This window comes from Aquila chrysaetos, chromosome 15 (assembly GCF_900496995.4).
Source record: "Aquila chrysaetos chrysaetos chromosome 15, bAquChr1.4, whole genome shotgun sequence".
Lineage (NCBI taxonomy): Eukaryota > Metazoa > Chordata > Aves > Accipitriformes > Accipitridae > Aquila > Aquila chrysaetos.
Window position 1 is genome coordinate 1,420,143 of NC_044018.1, and position 21,201 is coordinate 1,441,343.

Sequence of the window (21,201 nt, forward strand, 5' to 3'; positions counted from 1 at the left end):
TAAGTTTGAGAGCTAGAAACAAAAAATTCAGTGCTTACACCCCACCTGGTTCCAAGGGCTGGAGACCAGGTAAAACCTCAGTGAACAGGGAGCTTCTAGGAGAAACCACCATGGAAGAGCCACCATGCCTATATTTTTCCCCAAGATGATGCACTTCTTCCAGCATCTCCCTGTTGTCTCATCCCTGATGCTCCCGGGGACCAGCAGTGACACCCGGGTGTTCGCTGAAACCTTCCTCCTGCGTTCCTCAACCTGTTTGCTCGGACGTGGCTGGGACACCAGGTTTGCTAGCTGACTCCAGCATCTTGCCTTGAGTGACCTGAGCTCAGTAAGATGGATGAGCTGCGGCATGCCCACCCCAGTGCCAGGTGATGGCTCTAAAAGTCAAAGCACATCTGCCCATGAATGGGTTGTCATTGCCCGGCAAGGGAGACCCCAGGGACATCGTTGCTGGTGCCCCTCATCCTCGTGTCTTGCACACCAGCAACCCTGGCCATGCCAACAGACACCCATGCCATGGTGCTTGTGAAGCTGCAGGGAGGGGACACATGGGGAAAGCATGGCAGGAGTGAGTGGGAGAGGGTCAAACCAACCGGCTTCATGTGTTTTGGGGATAAATGTCACTCTCCTCTCCCATAAAATCTTGCACTCGCTTCCTATGTGAAGGGCAGGGAGGCTGCATGGTGTTTTGATGGTGTCTATCTAAAAGCATTGTTGACCTGCTGCCCATCTGTCCTGTCCATCCTGGGCTCCTCTCGAGCAACCCACGTCCCCTTCCTCATCTCTTGGGGATGAAAGTGTGGCTTGGACCAGCACTGTTTGGATTGGTCTAGCAGGGGTGGTTTCTAGGAGAGGAGGCACAGGAGCACGGGCATCACCCCACTGGATCCTGAGGAACACCTCCCACAGGTTTTGGCAGCGTGGAGCAACTGGGAGAGGACCCAATCCATGTGCCCATGCATGGCTTCCCTTACGCCAACGTGAGCCAGGTGGGGGTGGACCTGGCAGGCAGCCTCTTCATCCCCGAATCTGCCTGCGTGCCTCTGCAAGGAGGGATGGCCTGAGCTCGAGGACATGGATGGCACCAGCCCCAGGTTGTGCAATGGGCTCTGGTCTCCATGTCCAGCCCTGACCCCCACAGTGGGGCTGTACAGGGACACCAAGCCCCTTCCTCAGTCCCCAGGGCTGGGCACCTCCATCAGACACACAGCCAGGCTGAAAGCACAGGCTCAGGTAAGTTCTGCTCAAAGAAAGGTCTTTATTGAGATGTTGGCTTGGACAGGAGGCACTTGGGGCTGTACAGGTCTCGGGGGGGACAGGGACATGGTCCTCCCCGAGCTGCTGGTTTCCAGGAGAGATTCCCAGGCACCGCAGAGCCTTGTTAGCATCAAGACCAGAGCACGTCCCTGCCCGTGGGGCCAGCCCTGGCTGCCTGCTGTCACGACAGATGAGGGCAGAGCTGGGGGTACGACACCTTGGGACCATGGAGGACCATGGGCTTTGGGGGTGTCCCGAGAACTGGGGGTGATGGCTGATTTTTCCTCTATCCCCCACATTGCCCCCATCAGTAAAACACCTTTTCCAGGTAGGTGTTCAGGAACATCCCCGTGGGGTCCAGCTTCTCCCGGACGGAGCAGAATTTGGGGAAGGCTGGGTACATCTTCTCAAAGTCCTTCCGAGTGCAGCTGTGGGCCTGCAAGAGAGAGAGTGCCCAGGGGGGGCTGCCCATCACTGGGGAACATGTCGCTGTCCCTGGACCCCCCCCCCCCCACCACTGTGGGAAGCCCCTGCAGAAGTGGTGGGACCTCCATCCCCTTATCTACGTGCCCAGCGTGGGTAGCAAACAGGGGAACACCATGTCCTCGAGGCACCCATCTCCCTCTGGGACCAGCATGATGTGGGGGACCTTCTCTCACCCCCACTCAACTGCAAATCCCCCCTCCCATGATGGAGAAGGGGAAGGGACCCCCTTCTGCAGATCCTCTCCTCCCAGAGGAGCAGGGCCGTCGGTACCTTTGCCCAGTGTGGTCTCCCACCGTGCTTCTTCATGATGCCCTCGTAGGTCAGCCAGTAGTTGAGGCGGGGGACATTCTTCCCGTAGGGCCTGGGGGTGGGTCAGGCAGGGAGGGCATTAGCAGGGGCTGTGGGGGTATTTGCACACCCAGGAAACCCCGACTTGGGGAGAAGGACAACCCTGGGGACCCATCACGCGTTCTTTGACAAGCACCGGGTGATGGAAACCCTCTGGGTACCAGCACGCTGCTGGTACTTGGCCAGTGGACCCTCATGTAGGACAACATCCTCAAGAAACAGGGGTGGGTGGCTCTGGGGTGCTCCAAGGCCACCCCATCCCTGCTGGCTTGGTGCCTGCAAATGTCTGAGTGGGGTGAGCGGGCAAAGGTGCAGGAGCTTGCTTGATCCAGCTTTCCAGTGCCAGCCAAGAGCTGGTGTCGGTGTGTTTGAGCTGTGCATTTGCTGCTGCTGGGTCTCTGGGCTGGGATCCTGCTGTACCACTGACCCGAGGAGGAAGAGGAGGAGGAGCGGGGGGAATGGGGACATGGCTCACCGGTACATGATGATGTTCATGTAGCAGCTGTCTCGCTGGAAGCAGGGACTCAGCCAGATCTCGTCCCCCCGAGCGAAGCGCACCTCCACGGGGTAGTGAGCCACCATCTTGGGGTTGTTCTCCAAGGCAGCCTTCAGCTCCAGCAGAGCTTCCTTCGTCTTCTCACTGCCCAGGAGAAGCCCCCGGCCCCAGTTAATGCCAGCATGGGCACAGCCAGCTCTCTTCGGGTTTGAACCCCCATCCCCACAGCTCCATCCCTGGCACCATGCTAATTAGGGAATGGCTTGGCATGTCCCAGCACATCCCTCCCATTGCTTTGGGCTCACAAAGCCCCAAGACATGGTGTGGCACAGATTTGGTACCCCAGGACAGGGATGCAGAAGGCTCCTCATGCTAAGCTTGCAGGTAGGAATGGTGTCTCCTAGCCAGGTCCCTTTCTCCATGGCCTTGCTCCTGCTCCAGGCAGCCTGGGCTGGGGCAGAGCACAGGCAGGGGACAGCATGTGGTTTGGGCACTGAGCTCAGCTGGGGATGGACAGGGAGGGTCTGCAGAGCCATTTACATGGGGATGGCCCAGTCTTGAACGTGCTGCTTGAAGCGACACTCGTAGTTGAAGATCTTGTAGCTGATGGCAATATTCTCCACCCGGGAGCTGAAGAGGAGCCAGAAGAAGAAGCGGTTGATCCAGCACACCAAGCTGGGCACGAAGGTGCTGCAGGGGAGAGAGCAGAAGGTGAGACCTGACGGCAGAGCTGCTGCCCGGGGAATTGCCGAGGGCAGGCTGTGAGCTGTGATGCCACAAACCACAGCCTGGGGATGCTGGACAAGGGGATGCCCTCTCAAGGGGCTGTCAGCAAAGCTGCAATACTCCAAGGGTGCTGGAGCCCATGGGGTCCTGCAGCCCTGCCTGGAGCTTGCCTGTGCTCACTCCACCTGGTCTTGGACCTTGCACCCTTGTCCTCAGCTCCCTCCGCCTCCTCTTGCTGCAAGCTCGAAAAGGGGTGCTCGGTCATCACCTTCCCTCCCCTCGAGACCTCAGAGCCTGCCAGGCTGGGCACTGGGCATCCTCACACTGGGGGACCGAGAGCTACTGGGGACAGGGTGGAGTGGCAGGGTGGACCCCTTGGCAGAGTCCTAAGTGGCCACAGTCCCTCTTCTGCCTCTTCACGGTGTCCTGCCTGGCTTTCCTCTGCCACCAGGGTCCTGCTTCCCAGCCTAGCCCCCACGACCTGGCTGGCTCTCCTCTCTCCACCCTGGTGCTCAGAACATGCTCACAGCCACCACGTTCCTCCAAAAAGCTCCTTTGCTGCTGCAGACCCGCACTGCTGCTCCACCTCTGTGCACACACGAGGGCAGTGCAGCCCCAGACATCAATCCCAACCCAAACCCACTCCTCCTGCGCAGGAGCTTGCTTGGAGGAGAACAAGCATCTCCTTCTTCCCCAGGGATGGGGGTGCTCGCAGTCACAGTCCTCTCTTGCCATCTTCCCTGGGACTCCCAGCAAAGCAGCACAGGTTTCAATGTAGAGATGCAGAGAACAGATCTGGATGAGGCCAGCCCTGGACAAACCCACCCCACCCTACTTGTCCCCAAACACTGCCCAGACCATGCCCTTACCTGATCCAGAGCAGAAACTCCAGCAAATAGTAGCCAACAGCATAATCCCACCACCAGCTGGCAGAGGAAGAGGGGGGCTACAAAGCCAAGCAGAGGAAGATGATGGTCATTAGGAACTAGCAGGATTTGCAGCTTTCTCGCCAGCAGGCATGAAGGTGGGAGCACATGCCTGGACCAGGACCAAGCTGGGAGCGGGGGTGTGGAGAAGGGCACCCCAGGACTCCCCATATCTCTCTCCCATGATGAAAAAGAGTCAAATCCAGTGCCCAGGAAGAGACCAGGCTTTGTCATGAGGATGCTGAGAGCTTGGACAGCCCCAGCTACATCCATGTCCCAGGACACCCAGACCGTGGAGCATGGGGCAGAGTCCAGCCCAGCCCCAAAATTCCATTTCCCTGATCAGCCCCCCCCAGCAGCCCTTGCACTGCAAGTCCATCCTAAACACCGGCTCTGGGAGGACACTCAGTTTTGTGCACGGGCCCTTCTTCCTTCCCACATGGAGCCCGGTGGGACCTGCCTTGTTGGTGGGATCCTGGTAGATGACGCTGACGTTCTCGCTGTGAGGGAACCACAGGAATCGGAAATATTGAGATCTCTGCAGGTGGTCATCCAGGTGATCAAGGACCTGCAACAACCAGAGAAATGGGTGCTGGTCGGTGACTGAACCCCACCATGGAGCAGGGATCCTGGGAGCAGGGCTTGGAGGCACCTTGGAGGATTCCCAGGAATGCCAGGGAAGGTCCAAGGAGTCTGTCTGCAGAGTCTTGGCAAGTTTTGGGTTGGAGGGGGGTCAATACAGCCCAACCAAGCACCAAGGGGCTAATAGAGACCACAGACCCAACATCTGGGGAAGGGAACCAAGCATGCCCATCATCTCTTCTCCCTCGGCCGTGGCAGACCCCCACGTCCTGCAGATGCTGCTGGGGCTGCATCTGGCACACACACAAGCTCAGACCCTGCGTCCTCCTGCAATCACACGTCTGCAGCCCCCAAACTGCCCCATCAGGCATTCCCAGACATAAGGCAGCACAGCCAGGGCTGCAAGGGCCCCCTCCAGCCATCAGCCATACAGTGGGGCATGCCGGGGGCTACCGAAATCCACCTCCTGGTCCAACATCAAGGATGCCCTCCCCAGCTTTCACACCCTGGCAGCACAACCCTCTGCGGCTCTGGAGCCCCGGGGAAACAGGGGATGGAGCCAGGATGTAACAGGGCATGGAGCTGGGATACAACAGGGGATGGAGCAGGCAGGGGACAGGCAGAACAATGCAGGTAATGAGGCTCGAGGGGGTGACCGCAGCCCCAGGACATATGCAGCCTGTTCCCAGAGCCACTGGGCTCTTATTCTTGGGCTACTTGGAAGAAACCCTGCTGCCTGACACAGCAGCACACACAGAAATGAAAAGACCTTTCAGCCCTTGTCCCTTCTCCCTGCCTGTGCATGCAAGGGTGGCGAGAACCTGTGCTTACCCCCTGCACGGTGCTGTTTTGGCCAGGCCAGCACCTCTCCCTCCTGCAAACATCTTCTCCAACCACCCCCTGCTCCTCCTGCAGAGATCTCCCATACTTTTGCAGAAAAGCTTAAAAACCCAGGAGCTTTGCTTCGAGGAGTTTGCTTGACCCAGGAGAAGGTGCAATGACCCATGGATATAACCCCAGGAAGGTCTTGGCAACCTTAGCTGCAAAGCTGCTCCTTTCTGTCTGTGTCATTTGAATTATTTGTCTTAATGAGCTATTAATCACCAAGCTAGGCTGCTTTAGCACTGAGCATCTTGCTGTGACCCCGCCATAAGGTGAGGGGCTGCACTGCTGTAATGCCACGGTCCCGTTAAAGCAGGGAGGATGGGAAGATGAATAGAGTATTCCTGTAATTGGTAAGAAATAATGCTAATACTGTTGCCTTCATCACCACATCTGCAAGCTCCCAAAAAGCCACAAAATCTCTCTAAAATGTTCCCAAAACAGCCTACTTTCTGGCCAGAGAAGTTCTTATGTCAGAAACAGTTAAAGGTTGTGCAAGTAGAAGCAGGGCAAAAGCTACGACCCCACGTTTTCATTGGTTTGGTTTAGGAACAAATTAATCGAGAAGCTAAAACAAGTGAGGAAAAGAAGGATGCAGCTTTCCCAAGGTGATCCTGCCAACGTCTGTTTGTCTTCCAGCCGCGGCGTTTGAGCGCAGAAGCAAATTGCTAGTGGGGTGACCTTTTCAATGTGCGCTTTTGATTCTTGTGATATCGGTCTGAAGAAAATAAGCCCGCGACTTTGTAGGATAATTACAGTGCAGCGGGCAAGAGCTGAAGGCAGCGAGCGAGCTGGCTTCAGGAGTCCTTGGAGACGTCGTCGGCTGGCTGAGTGCCGGAGTCGGAGGCAGAGGTCGGGCAGTGGAAATCTTGTCACTGTAACGTGACCAATGCACACAACGGAGATGACCCTGGAGCCTGCAGAGACCCAGGGGATTTTGCTTGTCTTTGTTTCCCTCCCAGGAGCCCAGAAAAAATCCCTTTGGTTCACAAAGGCCGGGTCAAAAGAAGCCGCTTGCTTTCTTGCTTACAAACACCCTCGAGAGCTCATTGAGCTGAGGGTCAGGCACCCCGCCTGCTGCAGTGCAGGTCTGGTTGCTCCAGATGGTTTTCAGGGAAAGGACAAGGATGGGGCAAGCAGCAGATGTGGCCAAGGTGCTGCGGAGGACGAAGCACAAGAAGTTACTAGCACATGTCCTGTAGGTCTGCCGAGCAATGAAGGGCAGCCAGGGAGCATGGGGAGCTCGCGTTTTGGGAGAGGAGATGGATGCTCAGCCTCCCCCTTTGCCTGCGTGCTGCCTGCGCCTGGCAGGGTCCTACCGCGTCGGGGTACGGTGTCCGAGCCCTGGCTGGAAGAGTCACTTCCATTCACTGACACCAAAAACAACATTTCTGGCTAAGAGGGATGAGGTCAGGCCCAGCAATGGAGAGGGGGTTAAGGCAATGAGTGGTCTTGGGGGAGTCGAGCTGGAGGGATCCGTCCCAGGTGCCTGGGACACCCCCCAAAGGGTTAGGGTTAGGGTTAGGTTTAGGGTTAGGGTTAGGTTTAGGCAGTGGTGGGCTCAGACCAAAAAAACCACTTCTTCACCCACCAGGCTGCTAAGCTGTGCAAGTCTGCAGGTGGCTAAAAGTTTGCATGGGTTCAGAAGCAGATCAGAAACCTTCCAGAAGAGAAACTCATTGCCTTATTACATATATACAAACCGCCTCCAGCTCAGGAAGCCCCAAAGCTGCAAAGATCAGGGGAAGAAGTATCATATCTGAGTCTGACCCATCCTCATCAGCCTCCCAGCAGGTCTGGGACAAGGGAAGGATGACTCCATCCCTGCCACCACCCAGGGATGCTCTGCAGGTCTCTCTGGTGACCTCAGCTGTGCAATGAACCCTCTCAGTCCCGTGCCTTGTTCCTGGTCATTGTCAGCAGCTAGAGCAGCTGAGTTTATCCCAGTGATAAAGATAATCACGAGGCCAGAAAAGAAAGCATGCAGATCTTACATAACCACAAATCCAAGCCTGGGTCCTCTGACACATATATTATTTGCAATGTCTTAGATAACTCAGGCTTAAATATTTCAAGCAACCTGCTCCCTTGCCATTATTCTCTTCCGCCTCGCTGGGCCACTCAACATGAAAGCTGGAGATCTGGAAGCAGGCGAGGAGCAGCAATGACCGAGAATTGATAATGGCATTAATATTTATAGAGTGCATTCTTGTTTCACCCTCCTAACAGCCCCGAGGGACCTGGGGAAAGATGGGCTGAGCTGTGCAGGGGGCATAGCCCGGGCAGATGATGCTGAGCAAGGTAAAGCTCAGCCTGGGCTACCTGCCCTGCTCAGGATAGCAGGGTTATCCCACACGTGAGCTTAAGTTTCCTAGCTAAAAGGCAGATTAGGAGGTGTAAAACAACTCTCAACCTAGCAATTTGGCTGAGGAAAGGTGCCAGAGGATGCAGTGAAGGTCTGAGCAAGCTGGCAGGGTGGGTGAGGACCAAGCCGTAAGGAGCTGGCAGGCTCCCACCACACTTAAACATACTTAAAATGCATTTAAAGCAGGGAACTCCCTGCTGCAGGACACCAGGGAAGTCGCAGCTCAGAAAGCAAACAGGCGATTCACAGGCAGAAAATACGTCTGAGCCATTAGACACAAACTCATCACCTCTGCAACTGGAAACACCAGTAATGAACTCACTGCAGGCTGGAGAAATACCTTGGTGCGTTTCCCTTATTCCTCTGTCTTCCCTTCCTACCTCCCAGGAAAAATAAGACCCTGAAGTGCTCCAGCTCTCAACTGCTCTGGTGCAGCTGCTTTTAGGGGGGTGACAGCAGGCAGGCAAACACGTTAATGACTCAGGTAATGTGCACGGACCTCTCTGTCCACCTCCTCGGCCAGCCCCGCCACCCACGGCATGGCACAAGGACCACTGGGTTGCTTCGGATCAGGGCTTGCAAAGAAGATACTGCAAAAGTGCGTTAAATTCACGTTCCTGGTGGTGTTCAAGCCACCCCAATGGGGCACTGAATAATTCAGTCCTTAAAAAATTAAGGACAGCGTTTCTCAGAGCTTTACTAGTGCTGCAGCTCTGATCAATCCTGCAACAAATTTTGCTGCTTTTGTCCAAGGACTATTTATTTTTCATGAGCCTGACTTAACGAAGGCTTGTGCTGTCGTTAGCCAGGGCTGGAACTGGACCTGTGAGACCCAAATGAGACAATGGATGAGGATGCTGCTGAGGATGCACCAGCAGGGACGTCAGACCTCACAGGAGGACAAATACGATCGTGGTTGAAGCAGATCCAAGCTCCTGGAGAGGTTCCTTTCCACCGCCACTGGTTTCTTCCTCCTGGTGGACTTTCTGCCTCAGTTTCCCCATCCAGAAATCTAACTCCTTCCAGCGAACGCAGCGAGTCCACACAGCATTTGGGAGGCCACCAGGTCTTTCAAGTTGCAGGTGGTCCCTTCTCTGTAGGCTTTAGCCTGTGCAATCCTGCAGCCTCCAGCGACGATCTGGTGCCAGAGAGCTGGAACAAGCTAGATGATTGCTCAGCTCAAGGCGGTAGGTCACATCCTGATACCGCAGCTGTGCCAGGATGTCCCAGCCGTGATGGGGCTGAGCACCAGATGGAACAGCTTGCTCCATCCGACTTCTCAGCACCGTGAGGGTGGGAGGGCTCCAAGGAAATGCATCCAGCAGTTAAAAGGAGTTTATATAGTGGCAGAGACAGGGAAAGTCGGTTTTGATGTGTTCCCAGGAGAAAGAATTCCTTCAAATCACTCTGTAGAAATGCCCACTGGGCCTTCAAAATGCTTTCTGAGGGAACCAGATCACACCCACCATTGCCCACAGAGCCACGTGGAGACCCAAGCTCGCAAAGCCCAGGAGATGCACTGCCCCAAAAAAGGGCACTTCATGATTCTTTTGAGGGAAATCAGCCTGTTTCAGCCTGGCTCCTGCTGGGAATGGGAAGCTCGGCTGGAGGAAACCACTCTCCAGCACTGAGCATCTCCGTAGCAGCATCCCCGAACACTGTACCCAGTGCCTCAGCCACGTGCTGAACAAGGACCTAAACTCCTCATGCTCTCCATGGTCAGCTAAGTGCCCTTTCATAGGCTACATGCAAGATGTTGTCTTCAGGAGGGATATGGCCAGGAAGAGGGGACAACAGGGAGAGGATGGATGGTGGGACAGCAGAACTTGCCAAGGAGGAGACAGCATGTGAACCGTTCAGAGCCATGCAAGATCCTAATCTATGAAAGAGCAGGTCAGAAACCCTCCTCAGAAAGCCACCCTCCCTTGGGGATGTCCCGGGTGGGTCTGTTACTAGCACCATACACCTTAGTCTGGGTGATACGGACCTCTGGCAAGACAGAGACAGTCAAGTCCAGTAGCAACACGACAATTGGTTTAAAGGGAGTTTTCCATCACACGACCCAAGTGCAGCTCTGGGGTTGGATTCTTATAAGGGATTTGTTCAGTCTGCCCCTTGAAATGTGCCACCCATCACAATCCTTCTCATCCCCAGCACGGTTTGTCGCAAGTTCAGCTCAAAAAAAAAAAAAAAGAGTTACACCCAACCTGCACACTGGGAGATGGAGAGCCCCATCCCAAAAAAATAGCCTGACCTCACACAGAAGAAGGGACCAAGTTCTTTTCAAGAGCACAAGATGCTCATGGACTATTTTAAGTAGCCCATCTGTCGCTGGAAAAAGCAAGGCTGTCCGTTAGCCGAGCAGCAGGACTCGACGAGATGGGAGACGGCACTTCCTCGGAGAGCACCCGGCTCGTGGGAGCAGCCATGCCCTGCGGGATGCTGCTCCTCTCCTCCGGGACCCAGCCAGGCACTGCCTGCCTCCAGGGATGCTGGCTCAGCGCAGGCACAGTCTTCTCCCTGGTCTTGCTTAGTCCAGGCAGCGTGTCAGCTCATCAGACCAGACCAGGATTTCCAGCAAGGGTAATTTTCTCCAGCTGGAACATTAAATCTGCATTAGGCTTAGTCATGCGTGCCTGGAGTTACCAGATCTCCTCTGACCTGCCAGCGCCTGCGAACGCTGGGTTAAACGGAGCACAGGCGTTGGCGGATCCATCTCACGGTGACGTTTCCCACGGACAGAAGCAAGTGCCGAAGGCGGCAGCGCTGACGCCTGCGGGCTCCTTCAGCCTCTCTAACTTGATTGTGCCGGAGCCTCCACGCTCAGCCCCGCCGCGGCTTGGAGGCGGCCCAGGGAAGATGAAGCCGATGGCTATGGGCAAACCTCCATCCCGGCCCCGGTGGGACCGCTGGCATCGCACAGCCCGAAGCAGCTACCCACCGCTGCGGCTGCCCTTCCTCTCGCTTATCCCCGCCTGCAGCGAGGCTCAGGCATTGCTCACGCGACGGGGGAATAGTTTAAAACCCACGGGGTTGTATGCGAGGGGTAGACCACAGCTGGAGGAGGGGGTCCTGTTTCCGTCACCTCCGGGCTGAGTCAGGCAGGGGACAATCGATGCTGAGAAGTGAGGATGATGCTGCAGAGAGGCCAGGACACGGGGACATTGACAGGGGTCTCATTGTCCAGCCTTTTCCCTAAAGAGGGAACTGCCTCTCCTTCCAGCCCAGCCAGGAGATATGTCCCGAGCAGGAGCCATCCCTCCTGCAGCAGCCCCCTGCAGCACGGCGGTCCCATCTCCCCTGCCAGAACCCAGAGGATGTCTCTGAAGGACGCAGCCACATTCCAGCTCAGGGTCAGTCTCCCCAGCCCAAGGCGAGCACAGAAAGTCTTTGGCAGGTTCCTGAGGACACTGGAAGCCACCAGCCTGCTCTTGCAGACACGAGCCGCCCCGAGGCTGCACAGAGCCTGATCTGGGACAGTAAAATCAGCTATTTGAATCTCAGGCTGGACAAATGCAAAAAAACTGTATCAGTCTGGACCAGTTTTAAAAGAGGAGCCTGGGAACAGCTCAGGGGCGAGCATGGTAGTGATGAAAGAGGTGAGGTTTCACGTCACCTTCACACCCCTGAGCTGTCCTGGGCCAGATGTGGAGCTGAAAGCAGCTGAGAATGGACACAACTTCTCCCAGAGATGGTGCTTTGCAGTTCTCAGAAACCACCAGGAACAATAAATAAAGGAAATTAACTTTCATCTCCATGTCTTTCCCCACAGCTCTCCCTCTCTGCCCAGCTCCCCCAGGCTGGACACAGAGGGGTGGCTGCAGAGGGTCCCAGTGCGAGGGGCAGAGGTCCCACCTGCTCTTTTGTGAGAACTGAAGAACTCACTGTAGACTCATGGCAGCTTGGGCTTCCCCTCCCGGCCTCCTCACGGATTTTGTGGCCAGCAAAGCTGCCAGAGCACACTCAGCCCTCGCCTCTGGCTCAGCTTGCAGCCACGCGAGGGGCTGCACCTCAAACCCCGCTTTGCTCCCGAACATCAACTGCACCATGCAGTGCATGTCTTGCAGCAGGTCCTGACCACCCACCTGCCCTACACGGCGCAGAGGTGGCATTCACGAGTACCTCTCCTCCCCACCCCACTACCTGCACCTCTCCGGTCCCAGAAGATGCTCTTCCCACCCATGGGAAGTTAAAATGGCATTTGCTAAGAAACATGGCTTTTCCTTCCTCTCCTTTGTCACCTGGGAGGTGTTTCCAGCTTCAGGGACACCATGAAGCACACCATGAAAATGCACAAGGAGTGCAACCTACACACACGTGCAGGATTTTCTACCGGAGCGCGACCACTTCCCAGTCTTCCCCCAACCGTGTCACCTCACCGAGAACTTTGCTTATCCCCAAGGAAGCTTCAAAAGCATCGCCCACATCGTACCTCGGTGAGGGTGGAGGGGAAGGCCACCTCGTGCAAGTGGAACTGGGGCACACACTGGAAGGTGACCGTGAGCACGACGCCCAGGCAGCCGAGGTGCAGGCGGGCAGCCTGGAAGATGTCCGCGTTGACGGACTCGGAGCACTCCAGGATCTCCCCCGAGGCTGTCAGCAGTGTGAGTGCTACGACCTGCCGAGAAGGGAGCAAAGCTTCAGCGAGCGTTCAGTGTGTCCCAGGTCCATGCCCAGAACCTTCATCCACCCCAAAACTTTGGGTTGGGGGCTAAGCAGGGAGACCCCGGTACCACGACTGTCATCACAGGGTGCTTTTTGCTGAGCTTGGCTCCACCAGCCCCTCTCCTGCCACCTTTGATGTAGTGACATAAAAGGATCCTTCTCTCTCTGGGGGTTGCTAGGAAAAGCCATCAAATAAAGAAGTAAAACTCGCCCAAATTACTGCACTTTTCCATAACCATCAGTGGAATTGCCATACAGGATTTGAGCTAGGAGTGGAGGATTTTCATAAGTGTCTAGTTAAAAATAGACCAGGTCCTGCAGAGATTTGGGTTTGGGGGGCTCCAATACAAGAAGAACTGCTTTCCCTTTGGTACAGAGCTTATTCATTGGATTATAAAACCATAAAGCACAGGGACGGAGGAGTTTTGATCTGGATTATGTTTCAGCTGGCAGATGAGGTAGGTCCCACTGTGCAGGGGGGACTTGGGGGGGTCCCCCATAGCAGCTGAATCCCGGGGGCACAGGACCCCTCTTGCTTGCAGTGTCCTCACCCCAGGACTGGGCACACCAGACCCGGACTGGGTGATGGGACATCTCCCCTGAAGCCCTCAAGATGCTGATGTCCACGCATTGACACTCTCCCAACTCGTGTCTCACCTGGGTGGGGAGGATGCCGTGCTTGATCCCAGTGTTGTGCGTCCCTGTCCCGATCACACCAGCCGCTGCCACCTCAGAAACGGCTCCTAAGCTGGGGGCAGACAAAGGGGCTGGGTGAGGACCTCAGTGCGTGGGACATGGCGTGGGGCACAGCCCCCCGCGCCAGGCGTTACACCGCCTGCAGACCCTTCACAGAGACCGCCAGGACATGCCCCCCTGCTCCAACGAGCAGGGTTTTCCACCCTTCAGGGTATCCTGCAGCTACCGGTGGGTTTGTTGGCCCTGTGTGCATGTCTCCATGGGACATATCTATCAGGATGCTGCTAGAGTCCATGGCGAGGAAGAGGCAGCTGGTGAACGCAGGTCACCGCGGTCAACTCAGCTGTGTCCCATCTCACAAGTCCCCATCTCTCCTCATCAGCCTGGAGGGACTCACTGGGATGGAGACATCCCTCCCATATGTAGTCAGAGCATGGGGTGAGGAACGCGGGTTTACCCCAGAAACATCACTGTGGAGCTGGAAGGAGCATCCACAAGCATAAGGTCTGCAGACCAAGGTCCATCCCTCCAACCATGGCCAAGGCGGGCACAGGGGGATGGTAGAAGGTTAAAGCAAACAGGGTGCTGTTCCTGCCATCTCCCCCAAACACTCCTCCAGCTTCCAACAGCTGGGGAGCAGGGACATCCTGAACCAGACATGGTTTCTGTGATCATTGCAACCCTCGGTGGATTCCTCCTCCACAAAGGAGTCCTGCTCCATCGGCCATCTGCTCCCGTGAGGCTCATTTCTCTGAACCCTCACCCCAGCCCTGGCCGGGGCTCTGACAAACTCATCACTTTTATCGACAGAGGAACACAGCTATTGAGGTAGACTGTAATTAAAAAGCAATTTCTTCTCTGAGGTCAGCAAGTGAAAGAGATTGAGTGTGAGAAATGCTCTTCTCCATGGCTATTTCCTTTGCAAACCCCTATCTGAACAGGGGTCCCTCCAAACCCTTGACAAGGCACCCGCTGCAAGGGAGAACCACATGTGTTGGAGGCAGAGGGATCAGCCATGAGCAGCTCGAAGCGTCCCATCCTCTCCCCACAACTGCCCTGGACCCCCCAGCCCATCACTTCCACCTCCTCTTCTGGGGACAGCAGACATCTCAAAGCAATGCAGAGCAAGGACTCTCCCATGCCTTCTGCTAAGATATTCCAATGGCTAACTGCCTTTTGCCATCAAAACCTCATTTCTAGCCTAATTTTGTGCAACATAGGCCTCCTTTGCCCAGAGCTGCCTGCTGTCAGCCTCCCTAGGAGAGATGCTCTCATCTTTTTAGGGCCAGGGAGTGCAGAGTTTTCCTTCTTGACATGGAAAGGACCAGCCTGGTAGCTACAGTGAGAATATAGGACTGGCGTGGGGATAAAGGCTCCCCTTGTCCAGTCTCCTGCTCCAAGGCAGGATTGGCTACTCCATCGTGGAGGGGGTTGACCTGCAGTCTGCAGGACCCTGGTGGAAGACCAGATCCTGAAGTAAACACCCCTATTCTGCAGTAAAAGCTCTTCAAACATCCCTGTTTTGCCATGTCCCAGCACTTGGTCTGGGACAAGGACGGACACCTGGGAGGATGCCCAGGGGTGGCCCCGCACACGTGTCATACTCACTTGGCCAGGGCCAGCCCGTGCTTGCTCAGCTCGACGTTCAGATCCGAGAGGAAAATCCCACCTTCCACCGTCACTTGCTGCTTCTCCTTGTCCACCTGCAAAGGATGGGATGGGAGAGGGGAAGGTAACACAGCTCGGAGGAGAAACACCCCATGGAAAACACCTCGGCTTTTACCAACGCAGAGTTGATAACATCTGTACAGGAGAGTCACATACCACGAGGGACTTGCTCCATCCTGACCTGCCACCTCTCTCAGACCTTCACCCAGCCCAAATCTCGTCCAACCCAATGGTACCACTGGTTCCTGGCCCTGGTCCAGACCCTGCTCCCCTCAGTCTCAAGGGTGTGTAACCTCTCCCATAACTTGTCCCAGGTGTTGGTCAATGCAAGGGAGAAGACACCCCCCAGCAAAGCTCTGCCTTCAGCAAACCTCTTCACTCTGCCCTCCTGCCTTGCCCAGCCCGCTTCAGCCAGCTCCTGGTGGAAGGAGAGCTTATTACCATTAGGAGCTATGCATCCCGCTTCTGACAGACAGAGCTGTCAGGGAGAGAGCTGTTCCTTAATTAATTATTGCTGTTAATTACCAGTAATGATCCAGCTCTCGGAATATGCTGCTAGAGTCAGGTTTTCTTCACCTTCAGCTGCAGATATACACACATGCACACGTACAGAAACACACATGCATATATATATATGCACAAATACATGCATGCGCACACGACAGGCATGCACACACACACGTGCATGCACACATGACACACAGGCGTGCACACATGCACAGAGTCAGTTCTCTCTCTGTTTATAACGAGCCAGCCGTGCAGACCCAGTAAGAGCCCGGTATCTCCCTACACGCCAGAGGTCTGGATGCAAAGCAAAGGGCAGGAAAACCTCTCCCTCTCAGCAGCTCTCATCTTGCCAAAGTTGTTCAGGATATGACCCACAGGCAACCAGGAAGAACTGTTTCCTTCCCAGTGTCATCAAAAGGAGCAATCTCCCATGGGGACGTTTCCCACCTGATGCAGGAACAAACCCCGGACCACGAACATCCAGCCGGGTCTTTGCCGGGCTGCTGTGCCTAAGGCACCTTTGCAAGCTCGCATCAGGCGAGCCGCGAAAAGAGATCCTGCCAGGTACCTCCTCCCCAGCCAGCAGACCGTGCTGGGATGAGGACAACGTGCCAAGGTTAAGCCCTCGCTGAACGCACGCTGGGAAGACATCACTGCTTTGCATTTTTATAGCTGCTCCACATGCTTCCAGTGCACAAGGGATGCTTTTATACCAGGAAAATGTGCATTCCCCCATCCTGCACCAGCATTTCAGGGGCTGGTTTGGGAAAACTGGCTGTGAGGAGAGGAAAGCCTCTCCATCCTTTCACCTCCCACCCTGGGTACGGCAGCGTCGGCGCAATGCCTCCCAGCCCTCGGTGGTCGCACAAACAGGGGTGCCACCACATTCCAGGGCCACCGCGCCACCTCCCAGAAGCCAGTCTCACCTTGAGGACCCTGTTCATCTTCCCCATCTGGATCATGAAGTCATCGGTGCAGGCGATGTCCGAAGGAGAGTGACCACCCCCCACCACCTTCACCCTCTTGTCACGCTGCCTGGCCATATCCAGGATCTGCAGAGACAGCAGGCGGCCCTGAGCATCCAGCATCTCCCTCAAAGCCGTGTGCTCAGGGCGGTGGCAGAGGCACTGTGAGACATGCCAAGCTAAAACCTCACCCATGGCTGACATCCATTTACTTGGATAACTCATCATCTGGAGTTAAAACTACCCCTGGAGCCCAGACACCTCCTAAGACAGCCCTTGGCATCATCCGTGGGGGTTGGACTAGATGACCTTTAAAGGTTCCTTCCAACCCAAACCATTCTATGATTCTATGGTCCCAAAAGAGGCAATGCCCACCTGAGACACTCTAGGGTGACAGAGGCATCTCTGGGGTGGCAAAAGTGACAGAGGACTCCCACCCCTCAGCATGGCAGCTGGGGCAGGCAGGGGACCCCAGAAGGATGCCAGATGCTGATGCCCAAGCAACAGAGTCCAACTGGGGACAGGCATGCCGGTTTTCTGCATCTTTTAGGTGTTTGACACACCTGCTGCAGAACAAGTGCAGTTCAGCGGGACGGGCCATCTCCTGGGGCTAGGGGAAGGGCTCATGCTGTCACCAACTGCGACCTCTCTGGCTGACCATGATGGAACATCACAGCCCTTCCTGGCCTTTCTTCCTCTTCATTTCTAATGGGTGGTCTCCTGGAAGCACCTTCCTTACCTCCCGGATCTCCTCCACCGAGGTGGGCTGGAAGTACAGCTCTGGAGAGGAGCCATAGGTCTTGGCCCAGTTCTGGAACTTGACTCCTCCTTGGCCATGAACCTGGACCAAAACCAAGAGCTAAAGCAGAAGCAAGCACCTCCCCTGCTTTTCCACACAGCCCATCCTTCGTCTGCCAAGACGACTGTACCAGAGCCAGGTTTCCCAAAAGATTAATTATTTATGGACACAGAGGTTCATCTCAACCCCTTGAGTCCATAGAGCAGACATGCCTCCATGTGAGCAAGTCAGCCGGGGCTCCCTTTGCAGTCAGTGAGGAGAAATGGGAGGACGCTCTGGGCTGTTTGAGACATCTCCCTTGAGCGCAGCCCATCCCTTCCTCCTACAGCATGACGTGTGCTGGGCTCCTCTTGGTTTGCATGACTTCTTCTGATGTGGTCTCCTCTCAGACCTGGTCTCAGCGCCCATACCTACCTCATGGCCCATGGGCATGGCCTCATGTCCCAGTGTCCCCAGATGGCCCCATCATGAGGGGCTGACTGGGACCAGGCTGGGACCTCCCTCCAACCTCAGCCATCCACCCTGAGACACTGTCCCCAGGCCTGGCATGAAGGGGTGCAGCCAAAAGACCCGTCCCCAACCCAAGGCAGGGCATCCCCAGGGTGGCTTGGATGGGTCCTGGCTGGAGGGATCAGTTTCCCAACTGGCAACCCAACTGGGGCTTGGGCAAGGAAGGACCTGGTGTGGTGTTGGGCACCAAGCCCCAAGGAAGATGATGAATCCCCCTGGTCTCAGCAGGACTGGATCCAACGTGCTGCCCCACCAACACAACACTTGTCCCACCTTGGCTGCAGGGGATGGTTTATTCCCTTGCCACCTCCCGCAGTCTCCTTCCTCCCGTGCCCTCCAGCCTCCTCTCCATCAGCAAACCCTCCGCCTTCCACCTTCCCACCCAGGTTCCCTCCTCTGCCCTCAGCTCATTTTCCTTCTCCCCGTCTCTATGATGGGTTCAGCTCCCATCCAAAGAGCAGACCCCCCCCAAAACTGGCCAAACTTCTCCAGGAGTGCAGAAGGGGCTCTCCCAGGGGTGTCTGCAGCATCCTTCCCTCCCCCTTCCTTTTTCCCCAGCCCCCCCAGGCTGTTTTTAGGAGCTGGGCAGGGCAGGGACAGTGGATGGCCCATCAACCTGCCCAGGGAGGTGACACTGCCTGGAGCCAGGGCCATTAGGAAGCTATGGGAGATAGCCCAGATAGCAGCAGGGAGCCTTCGGGGCGAGGGGGACGTGGGGCTGGGGCTGCCCCACAGCATCCCCCCTGCAAGTTAAAACTCAGAGCTGGTCTGTGAGCCAGGGTACAGGGGGAGAGAGACAGAAAAAAAAAGAGGGGGGGGGGGGGAAGAACAAAATGGAGAAAACTGAAAAGCCATAGGTTAGAAAACACTCCAGTTCAGCAGCCAGAGCCTGACCTGATTTATCCAGGGAATCTGTTGGCTTTCCTTCCTTCTCTCTCTTTTCCAAGACACCCTTCCTATTTCTCATCAAGGCAATGTTGGATATTAAATCCATATCAAAGCTGGTAATAAAACCGCATTGTCCCGACAGCCTCAACCGCAGCGCATGGCTGCCTAGACCACCCTTCCCACCCCAAAACCTGAGAAATTCCCCTCTTGGCTGCCTTGGCTTTTCCTTACCATCCCGTCGGCCTCTCCACGAGATGCTGCTGGAGCGAGCGGGACTCCGGCTGCTCCGGCACCGGGGATGAGGGACGATCCTGGCCGGTCCAAGGCTGGCAGAGCTTGTTCCTGCTCTGTGGGTCAACAAGGAGCTTCTCTCCAGGCTGGAAGGATAATGAATAACAGCCCTCCCCTTGGGATTTGTCTGATTCCCTGGGGGAAGGAGAGGGGCTGAGCCCTTCGCTCCCTGCTGGCAGAGCAGGATCCGGGCACGGATTTGAACCTGGGGTCCCGCGTCCTACAAGGATGCTGCAAGTTCCCACGGTTTTGGGGAGAGGCTGCTTCCCTTTTGGGGGTCCTCACCCTGGAGCGGGTCCCCTGAACCTGCAGCCTTTTGCACCGGGCAGTCCAGGCAAAGGGGGGAATAGGGAAACGGCCCTTGCCAGGTTTGGGGGGACCCGGCAGCGGGCGCATGGAGGGGTTCAGGCAGTGAGCGATGCGACGGCCTCGCTGCATCGCATCGCCGCATGCACAACGGGTGCTGGGGGGCTTCACTGCCTGGCTTGCGAGGAGGAGGATGCTTCACGCCTGGCACGCTTGCCTTGCACCCCAAACTCGCTCTGCCGTCCCACCGGGAGCAAAGGGGGGGACAGGATCCGGCCGGGTAATGGGTCTCATCTGAAGGACATGCGAGGAGCGGCGATTTACAGGAGCTCTGCAGCGCTCCGTGGCTGTGCTTTGGTGATAAGCAAACCCTCCCTGGTCTCTCATTAAGGAGGGGATGATAACGATTTTTTTTCTGAGCAGGCTAACTCGGGCAAGGTGACCTCCAGGAGCACCGCTCCAAGCCCCGAGTGGGCAGGGAACCGCCGCTGCGGGCAGCTGCCTTCGCATGCTCGCGGGATGCTCGGAGACCTGGCCTTTCCAGCACAATCACAAACCGGGGGGAAAATTGCTTCTTAATTACAGAGCAGGAGCTGTGCAGCTTGTGAAGGACCTCACGGCACCTCCAGCAGCTTTTTCCATGGGACTTCACATCTACTTCCAAAGCTCCTTGACCTCCTGACCATCCTAAATCCCTGCTGGTGTTTTCCTGGCTGCAATGCAGCAAATTAATGAATAATCCTCCGACACACCTTCGAGGCCAGATAGATGCCAAGGGGGCCAGCCGGCTGGGGTCAGACACCTCCCCGGCTGCCCAGCTGACAGCTCTGGGTCCAAGTGCTGTGCAAAGGTTATCGAAACCTCCCAAAACACCCTCCCAAGGGATTATTCATTAACAGTGCGGGGTGAAGGGGATGCACATGGGGAGGGACGCAGCTCTCCCCACCGCCTCGGTCTCTGCCGGCTCTCGCCTGCATCCAGGAGGGATGTCACAGCTCGGCTAATTACAGCCGAACAGCAGGGAATAATTCAATTAAAGGATGAAAGTAAAGGAAAAAAAAAAAAAAGAAAACAGTGGTGTTTTGCCCAGTGTTGAAGCTATTTGTGAATTTATTTGTGAATCGATGACATTTTTGGTGGGAAGTAAAATGCCCCAGCGTGCCGTCCTATCTGTCCTGGAGGGATCCAGGCAGCAAGGGCAGCAGAGCTTGGCTGGGGCTCTCCTGCAGTCCCCGGGGGACACATCCAGACCAGGGAAGGATTCAATCCTCCAGGTTCAGTATCGTCAGCTGGTGTAAATCGTGGGAGCGCGATGCCAGCAGATGCTTTGGTTGGGTTTGCAACGCTAGGGCGTGCGATTTGCGTGGGGACAGCAGGGCTGGGGACCCTGAACACGGCCAGCTCTCCTGCACTGCCGGGGAGACATAGGGTTGTCGGCTGCTGTGGCCTGGCTGGGGGTCTCCAGAGCAGCCAAAATGGGGATGGGAGCTGGGAGAGGCCACTCTGCACCCTCACTGGCACCTCTGCAGCTGCTGGCGTTGAGCTGGCCCAGCAGCAGGGTCCTGCTGGAATTTCCTGCTTTTGCAGCTACTTTCTTCACTGTCCCATCTGCACCACAAATTCCCAGATTCCAATGCACTCCCAAATTGCAGTACACTCCCAAATTGCAATGCATTGCCAAATTGCAATGTGTTCCAAAATTGCAACGCGTTCCAAAATTGCAACGCGTTCCAAAATTGCAATGCGTTCCGAAAGTGCAGTGCACTCCCAAATTGCAATGCATTCCCAAATTGCAGTGCACTCCCAAATTGCAATGAGTTCCAAAATTGCAATGCATT

At 56.0% G+C, this 21,201-nt stretch overlaps 1 protein-coding gene across 2 annotated transcripts; it reads right to left on the minus strand.

The window, feature by feature from the left end:
- Positions 1-1,259: 1,259 nt before the first annotated feature.
- Positions 1,260-20,021, minus strand: LOC115351120 (L-gulonolactone oxidase-like). Of its 2 annotated transcripts, none has more exons than XM_041128850.1 (13): positions 19,947-20,021; positions 18,998-19,143; positions 17,309-17,410; positions 16,531-16,656; positions 15,038-15,132; positions 13,391-13,481; positions 12,501-12,686; positions 4,700-4,807; positions 4,183-4,259; positions 3,128-3,277; positions 2,567-2,731; positions 2,014-2,104; positions 1,260-1,693 (listed from the first exon to the last, which is right to left on the minus strand). In XM_041128850.1, the coding sequence occupies exons 2-13, from the start codon at positions 18,998-19,000 to the stop codon at positions 1,565-1,567; spliced, it is 1,323 nt and encodes a 440-aa protein (XP_040984784.1). In that variant the 5' UTR covers positions 19,001-19,143; positions 19,947-20,021; the 3' UTR covers positions 1,260-1,564. The 2 variants fall into 2 exon arrangements, with proteins under 2 accessions (XP_040984784.1, XP_040984785.1); XM_041128851.1 differs by lacking the exon at positions 19,947-20,021 and adding an exon at positions 19,612-19,628.
- Positions 20,022-21,201: the final 1,180 nt, after the last annotated feature.

Coding starts and splice junctions, on each gene's coding strand:
- LOC115351120 (XM_041128850.1), bottom strand. Junction 16,657..17,308: donor CGGTGGAGGAGATCCGGGAG/GTAAGGAAGGTG, acceptor CTGTCTCTGCAG/ATCCTGGATATGGCCAGGCA. Junction 12,687..13,390: donor ACGGCATCCTCCCCACCCAG/GTGAGACACGAG, acceptor CCTTCTCGGCAG/GTCGTAGCACTCACACTGCT.